This window comes from Parasteatoda tepidariorum, chromosome 7 (assembly GCF_043381705.1).
Source record: "Parasteatoda tepidariorum isolate YZ-2023 chromosome 7, CAS_Ptep_4.0, whole genome shotgun sequence".
NCBI lineage: Eukaryota > Metazoa > Arthropoda > Arachnida > Araneae > Theridiidae > Parasteatoda > Parasteatoda tepidariorum.
In genome coordinates this window covers 91373847-91383003 of record NC_092210.1, presented here as the reverse complement: position 1 = coordinate 91383003, position 9157 = coordinate 91373847, and the positions used below count along the sequence as shown (strand labels likewise).

The 9157-nt window shown below is 28.4% G+C and overlaps 2 protein-coding genes across 3 annotated transcripts in view; one reads left to right on the top strand and one right to left on the bottom strand.

The window, feature by feature from the left end:
- Positions 1–9157, top strand: part of LOC122272596 (monocarboxylate transporter 12) — a gene marked incomplete at its 3' end in the record, with an annotated part of 552146 nt that overhangs the window by 251262 nt on the left and 291727 nt on the right.
- The window catches only part of LOC107439530 (HEAT repeat-containing protein 5B), a 116180-nt gene that overhangs the window by 101370 nt on the left and 5653 nt on the right, over positions 1–9157 (bottom strand). For both annotated transcript variants that reach the window (XM_043052959.2, XM_071182937.1), the window contains exons 3-6: positions 7955–8166; positions 5245–5353; positions 2001–2150; positions 133–304 (exon numbers count right to left, since the gene is read on the bottom strand). In XM_043052959.2, the coding sequence (XP_042908893.1) occupies positions 133–304; positions 2001–2150; positions 5245–5353; positions 7955–8166 (643 nt within the window). The remainder of the gene's footprint in view (positions 1–132; positions 305–2000; positions 2151–5244; positions 5354–7954; positions 8167–9157) is intronic.

Here is a 9157-nt window from a genome sequence, read left to right as displayed (position 1 = left end):
TATACACACACACAATATTTGCACGTCTGTTATATGTAAATGCAAGATTTTTTCTGGGTCAGGGAATTTGTTGTTGTAGGTGCTTATATAATATTTTAGAGCGGACTGCACGTTGAATGTAATGAATGTTACCAGTGGGATGAGAGGCCTGCTGTGTGGTTGCCATGACTACTCCCAAGAGTTCAGAGACAGCACAGCGCACTTCATAGTTAGAACCTTCAAATGATCGGAAGCAGAGAGATGCAACAGTCTCCAAATCAGAGGTATACAGAAACTGAGAATGTTTGATCATCTCTTGCAGGCACTGCAATTAAGAAACAGTTAATAACAGTTATAGGAATAGTTTTGTTTCATTTTATTTTGTTAAACTAAATGTTTTAAAATTTATTCTTCAAAAAAAATTTTTTTTACAGTTTTTGAAATGGAAATTTGGCAACTTACCAAAGTGAGAAAAACTGCAGGAAAATTTTTTCATATTTATCTAAAAAGTTAGTCTATAGTTGAAGTCTATAGTTAGTATCAACTGTCAAAGAAAATTTTATTTATTTATATAATAAATTTATTTATGTAACTTATTTAACTTGTAGAAAGAATCAGCTCTTCCCATACCAAGTTTTTTGAAGAAGAAAAAAAGAAAAAAAATCAACATATTCTTTTATTTCATTATTAATAAATACAAAGGAACTAAAGCAAAACATAATACACAAAATTTGGGATGAATTTTTAAATTTTTTTATGCGTAAAAATTATTTAATTTACCATCAGTCTACTATTCTGATCTATCTCGGGCAAATGAAAAAAATTTAAATATCAGTCTTTGTAGGATGGTTTTTAAAACAAGGAACAACACAAAGTGATAATTTCAAAACGCTAGTTTAGTTGTTTATTCTTTTCTTTCTATGTAAATTCAGTAACCATCATATATGCACAACTCACGCACACAAGTATATCACACAAAGTGTGCAGTCCCACAATCCAACAGCAAAACTCCAAAACAAATTTTGGCAAATTTCCAAACACAGCAATGTTTTGTTTGCTTCCAGCAGAGTAAGAATGCGATAAAACAAAACTGAAAAATTCTGCTATGTCCGAGATTGCTCGAAAATTTCTGACTTTTCTAAGACCAATTTTATAAAATTTCTCTGATTTTTGTAAACAGGAGCCTAAATTTTATTTTATTTAAATTATAGCTTATTCTAATACATAACATGCAGTACAAGACATTTCATCTTTGTTTTGATGAGATGTATGACTAAGCTTAATCTAACACCACTGAGAAGGGATGCATTGAAATTATTTGTGTCTCTTGTGTTTCAGTTTTTGTGTAAGATTTTGAAGTAATAATTTATTGATTCTTTTTGTTTCACTCTGAACAAAAAAACAGGTATTCAATTAGTTTAATAATAAAAAATAATTACAAATACTGTCAAACTCCGCTAGAGTAAACCTTCAAGGGTCCGAAATTGCAGTTCACTATATCCATACTGTAAACAATTTTAACTCATTTTTTCATACTGCTCCCTTTTACGACGCATTATTCAAATAAATGACCCATAAAAAGAAATACAAAAATTGTTATAAAACAATATGTATCAACAAAAAATGTGCTAACTTTTATTATTTAAGACTCTTCGTCTTGCGTACAAAAAATTTAGGGGTGGCTTTTATTAAGGTATGGAATACTGAGATAGAAGAAGCAAACAAGAAAAAAAAATGCTTATAGCTACATTCCAAGCAAATAGATGGTTTCGAAAATCGGTATATGTATTTTATGTAGAAATTTCAAAATTACTAAAAAATGAAGAAGAAGAATCAATCGCAGACAGAAAAAAGTTTATAATATCCAATTTCTTCACCTCTTTTGGTTCAGTATAACTACAAAAAATAATATTATGCGTCTGTAGCAAGGCACGGGAATGAACATTTCGTTCACTATATGACTGTAATTAAAAAAATATTTACAATGATTAAATGAATGAACAAATACGATAAGGACATACCTTGGCAGCAGCACAACGCACAGTCATCACTCTGTCAGTCAAGCAATGTTTCAGAGCTTTAAAAATATCTTTATGAACAGAAGTGGCAGCATTACCCAGACCTGACACAACTTTTTCCATGCTTATCATTATCTCACATCTTGTTTGAGACTAAAAAGAAAATTCATTGATATTTCTTTATTATGTGCCACTTAATTTATGATTTATTTTCTTCTTTAAAAAAATAATCTTTGAGACCGTAGTAATTTCATTTTAAACTAGAGAATTATAGAGTGTAACTATATATCCTATTGAGTTATTTTATAATTTTATAACTGTAGTCAAACAGCTGATCCAATTTTATGGGTTTAGGACTACTAATAATCAACTCCGTAGCCCTGTAATTTTGAACCCCACCCAGAAGACAAGGGAACTCCTGAATTGAGTACTGGGAGAAATTTGCCTTCGTGGAGGACTTTTTTTAATGGAGCTAATCAGCATTTGCATTACATGGAGAGGAAGAATTTTTTTAAAAAATTAATAAATTAAATAACATTGCTGTTAGCATTTTAAAACGACTTTGCACTAGCATTGACTGTTTTCTAGAGTTAAAAAATTTAATTGAACTTTAAAATTTCATGTTTCTGGCACGTCCCAAACAATGTTTCCAATAACAACTAGATTCAAAACTTCCTATAAATTTTTCAGTATTTAATTTTTTTTATCTCACCCGGTGTAAACATTTCTAGAATATACGCAGAGTTATATTTACAAAAACGCAGAATTTATGCGCAGAATTTATATACGCAGAATTTATTTACAAAAACGTCGTTTAAAAAAAAAATTTCTGTCAATAATTTGTTTGTCCCAAGAAAATCTGTCATTTTCTTGGCTACTTTTATTTAGTGGTTTATTACCAAAATATATAGAGCCAGCAATCAATATCTTATATTAATAGATTGATTAGATACCCTCCTATATGAACATGTCTTGTTGCATGAAAAAAGGACCAATTTTTTGGTCCAAAATCTATTTCAAAAAATTTTTCAAGGTGAGTAGGTTTTTGTGTTGTCATTTTCCTGGCTTCTTGAAATCATTAATAACATAAACTACATAGATTTATCTGAGTTATTTCAAGAAATCCTGTTATTTTCTGCAGAATAAAAACGTCTTAGGCCAAAATATTAAATCAAAGTTATATGCTATAAAATGGCGAATTTGTCATTATCCTGGCTGTCATTTTCCTGGCTTATGAATGCCAGGACATTGAAGAGTTACCAGAAATTTAACTGCTAGTACAGTAAGGAGGGAAGCAAATATTAACCTAATATCAAGTTTATGCAAGATTGTAATATGCTTGGATGTAATCAAAGTTATTTATTTATTTAATGATTGATTATTATACACAATTTTATTCTATACAAATCAGCAACAAAATTTTTTTAATTCTTTTTACAGTGGATAAAAAGAATTAAATTAAGCAATTTATGGTCCATCTAACATAAAAGCTTAAGTTGAGTTACTTACTATTAACTTAAAATGACTGCTTTTTAAACTTTTAAGCTAATATGTGATTTTTCTGGCATGCAAGATTTGATGAATTTCTATTTTAATTTTTTTCTCGAGCAAATGCTAATAAACTACACTGCTGTCTGTAACATATTAATAAGTGTAACTAAAGAAGTATACAAAAAAAAATTTTAGATTATTTTGAAGACTTTAAATTTGAAGAAATTTTTTGGTCCGAATTGTCATGTTTAAAAAGAATCACCCATACATCCTAAGTGACATAATGGCACTCAAAATCCCTTTTTTAGGAGTGTTTTTTTTTTAAATCTTTTCAAAAAATGATTGGGAATAAAATAAACTTTATATGCTTAAAATGTTAACTTCTGATGTGCCACCAAATAACTGTCACGTGTCATACATTCACCATCCTGAACGAAGGGGTCGTTTAAATATTACTTAAGCAACTAATCAGACGGAGATGGTTTGCTTATTTTTGCTGATGGGGGTAAAGAGAGAGTAGGCATGAAACTTTTGCTATTTTTAAAACTTTAATAAAAAGCAACATAAAAATGTTAACTTGTAGAAACATTTTAAATTTGGAAGAAATGTTGAATTGGGGNGAGATAATATAATTCAACTTAACAGGTAAAGAAAGAATTTAAAAAGTGTTGAACATAAAAAAGAGAACAAAAAAAATCCTAAAAAATATTCTACTCAAAATTTTATACAATTATATGAAACATTAATTTAGTTTTGTGCAAAGTTACAGATTTTAATTGAATTAGTTTCCTTAACAAAAGTCTTAAGTTTATACAAAACCCAGGGTAGAACTTCAAAGGAAGAGGGGTTTTTTCTCATAAAGGGGTTCGTATTTTGCTGACAAAAGGGGGGTGGGTCCAAAATTCAGGGATAATTGTGACACAAAGTGAAAAACACAGAAAGTTTTGTATGAAAAAACTTGATATCAAAAGGTACATGAATTTGTGTTTCATACATAATTAATATAATTTTTTGAACTACAATTGATAATTAAATTACCTACTAATTAAGAATAACACACCTTTAAAGTAACTAATTTAAGAGAAAAATCTAGTGCTCACAAGGATAGCGATATTTACTTTTGAAAACGTGCAAATGTGAATCACGACGTTGGATTTTAAACTCTCTTGAATACTTATTGTGATATTAGTTTTTAAAAACGCATGGGATGAATCGCGATATTAATTTGATAAAGGCATGAATACAAATCATGATGTCGGATTTTTAAATCACAGAAATAGTAATTGCACTTTCAAATCAGATAAATATGAAAATCAATGTTTGCTATCAAAAAAATATGAATTGCGATCTTGAGAAGATTCCTGCACAGATCCAAATATTCAAAATAGCGAAAATTCATCAAACCAAAAGAATCAAATAGGAAGACTTTTGCAAATTGACGATAAAACCACATGTATGTAAACATCTGATGAACAAGATTTAACAAAAGTTTTGTTCTTGTTTAGTTCATTTAGATCACAATAGAGCTGCACAATGGGCTATTGGCGACGGTTTATAGTGGTTCATAGCTCTTCTACTGTATTAAAGTTATACTACCTGTCAATGGTAAAACTTCCTTAGCTTCAGAAAACTTTTAGTATTGTACAAATATTTAAAGAGGAAGCTTTTCAGAAATAATACATTTCTATATATTCCATGCAGTGAAAATCTCAAAACTGAATTAAGAATGACATGAGAGAGAGAGGAAAATACATACATCAGCATTCTTTAATGATTTCAAAAGAATATGCACAGTTTCTTCATAGGAACGTCCAGTCATCCTTCCCAATTGCTGATACATTGTTCCCAAGCAAGTGATGGCAGCTCTGTAATTAAATGTCCTTTAATTACAAAATTAATCCTTTAATTAAATGTCTTTTAATTACAGCTCAAAGGTAAGATATATAGAGGTTTATACTCTATTTTCAGCTTTATACTCTTTGTTAATAGATTTTGTAACTCAAGTTTACATAATTTCCATACTTTTCCCCTATTAGTTACCATGGTTTTCAGCCAATTTCTTTTTCTCTATTGTAGTAATTTTCAGTAAGAGGCTGTGATATACTTGCTTGAGTGAAAAAGCAAGATTTGCTGAAACCATGGAATTGGAGAGGGGAAAAGTGGAGAGAGTGAGAAAATCTTGTTACCTAGAGGCACCGATTTTCTTTACAAAGAGTATAATATCTATAGTATTAATAGAATTGGCATTATTTAAATCCCTTGATTTCTCTTTAAAAAAATAATTGATAAAAATCAATTGATTTTTTAAAAAATTTAATTTCAAAAATTTTTTTACACAATATAATTTATAAGCCTATTTGAAGGTTGAAATCTTTTTTTAAATCTGATTTTATTGATAACAGGTGCTTTATCTAGAGAAATAATGAAAGAAAAATGCTTATTAATTGTTATTTGATGTTCAAAATAGAACAATAACTAAAGAAACTAAATATAGATAAAAAGTGGCATAAAACTTTAAAGTTATAAGTTTCCATTAGCTATAGGTCAAATAATTAGATTTCAAACATGTTTCACTTATATCCATTAACTTTCATGTTTATTTAAATGAAAGTACTTTTAAAAATTATTAAAACTCATTAACTTAAATATAGTTAGTGCATACCAATAATAAAACTTTTAAGTTATAATTTTTCTGTATGTCAAATAATTAGATTTCAAACATATTTCACTTATATCCATTAACTTTTGTGTTCATTTAAATACAAATACTCTCAAAACTTTTTAAGACTCATTAAATTATAAAATACATAGTTAGTGCATACCAATAACTTGGAATATTTATTTTCATCAATGTATTTTGATCTAAATTAATTTATTCTTCATTGGATATCTAACCAACAAATAGCTACTTCTTTAAAATTTTAGAATATTTAGCTGGAACAAAAAAAATCCTGATTTTATTTATTCAGTGATAAAGTAAGGAGGGAAGCNTTTTAAGCATTTTAGTTAGATGAAGTGGCCAGCACATATAAAAATAAATCTGACTTAAATTTTAAAAAATAAATCCCATTTAAATCAAATAAATTAGATTTTGACTTTTCGAAATAAAAATCATAATTTTTGCCCGCCCAGCAGTCCCCAATTATTATTTTTTACCCCTTAAAGAGGAAAGAAATAATAATTATAAATAATAATAATAAAAATAATGAAGAGGTAAAAAATAATAATAAATACATAGCTGCCAACATGAATATGAAAAATCCAGTAGATTTTACAAAATTATATAAATTTCCTGACAATTGTTGCATAATGTACTAAATTTTTCATACAGAGGGAATTTCAGCGATTTTTACAGTCACCAAAGTAGAAAAACTGCACTATTTTTCAGTTATGATTGACATTAAACATACTTGAAATGTTATATATTACGCTTATACTCATAATTTCGAATATTATTGTCATTTAATTCCTCAAAGATAGTCAAAAGATGTTTTTCATTAATTTAAAACTAGTGTTCTAAATAATAATAAATTGAACATTTTAAAACAAAAACAAAAAAAGTTTTAAACCGATTTCCATAAGTGAGATTCACTTCATTATGTATTAGTAATACTAATGTAAATATTCTAGCAATAATCTGTACAAAAATTCTATTTCAATAGGTTGTTTTTTTTATGAAACTTACTAAATTTTAAGAAATTTTCAAAAAACAGGAGAATTTTAATTAAACCAGTAGAACAGGAGAAACTGGCAAAATTCAGTAGTCTACTGGATCATCCAGTAGAATTGGCAACTATCAGGGGTCTGTCCAGACATTTTCTGAAAGGTCGTGCTTTGGTAAAATTGTGAAAAAATTAATCATAATTTGTGAATATAAAATAAACGTTAAGTCATATTCGTTGAACCAGGGTCCTGTTTTGTGAATTTGTGCAAATAGGGTCCTGTTATTGCAAAAAACTTTTTCAATGAATTTTTAAATTGTGAATAGATACAAGATTATGCTCAATACTGTAAAATTATAATACAAAAAATTTACATTTTCAAAAATAAACAGCAATTGCTGCTACTAAATTAGAGATGCAACATACATATATTTTGATACTTAGCCTATTCTGCTGAACGCAGAATATTCATTTCAAACGAATAATGGAAAAAACGTCTGAAGACAAAACTTAATTCGTTTACATCATCTTTCTTTTTTTCTGCCCTGGGAAGGGTTTATTCGAACAAAACAATAATGAAGATAAACAAATTTGGGAAGGGTCCGATTAAAAGATAAATCATTTTCTGAAAGATAATCATTTTGTGGGTCCGTTTTTAAGTTAAAATATTTTGTGAAGAGCCCGTTTTAATGAAAAGATATTTTGTGCAGGGTTCGTTAACGGACCCAAATTTCCTCTAAACAGACGCCTGGCTATGTAAATATTTCAGTTTACTTAAATAAATAAAAAAAAGAAGAGACTTACAGCTTTGTTTGAATGAAGCTTGGAGAATCGTCCTTGTTCTTTGCAATGTCATTACACTTGTTGATTGTATCAAAGAGCAAAGAAGCATCCCCCACATTGAAGAGGGTGGCTAGACAGCGGCCAATTAATTTTCGCGAGGGTGGACCAGGAGATTCATTGACCTGTTTCATCAACTGCTCCACCAGCTTCTTTTGGCACCCTTTGATATCCGACTAATGCAGAGGAGAGAAATATATTAGGATTGGACAACCTATTTCTTCCAGGGCATCGGAAGAAATTGAAAATGACATTTATCTAATATTTAAGAATACCACAAATTTAATCGAACTTAATACAGCAGAAAGTTTAAATTTTTCCAATTGATAAAAAATAGACAGAAAAAAGTTTCTTTTGTTAAAAATTTACTTTACTAGAATTTTTTACAATAATGCTTTTAAAAAAATAAGATATGGCAGGGTTCCCGCTCAATTTAAGAAAAAAAAAATCCCGACTTTTCCAGGTATACCAGATAAATTTCAACAAAAATTGAGACCCTGTTTTCATCCGAAAAAATTTTATTCCTTTATTTGCAACATGAAATATTAAATTTTCTGTGTAAAAAGATATTATTAAATGAGGAAGGGAACATTTCAGTTTGAGTAAAATGTGAAATTTTTGTAACAAATAATTGTAATAGATGTTAGAATTATTTAATTTGAATCTCAATAACTAATTACTGTTACAGACAATTTTAAGACTGGTTATTTTCCAGGTATTATTTTCCAGGTTTTTGTAAAAAAATTGCAACATTCCCTGATTTTTGGAGTTAAAATAAAATTCCCTGGCAATTCCAGGTTTTCCCTGTTCTCCTAGACCTGTGGGAACCCTGCCTGGCATAGTCTAAAACCAAATACAAGAATTTAAGTAATAAAATCTGGGAAAATATTTTTAAAGAAAATATAATATAATATATATATATGGGTCATTCTCACAAAAACAGTCATTTTCATGTCCCCAGTATATTTTATGTTTGTTTTACAGCTTACGAAAAAAAAAATTCAGGGAAAGTGTCCTTCGGAATGCAAGCTAACAAAAGAATAAAAATAAAATTATCAATTTTTATTTTTTATTTATTTTAGGTAATTAAAATATACCAATATGTCATTCCCTCACTTGTCCCCACTGCTGATTTAAAAAAAGAAAAAAATTGTTTCTGAAATAAAA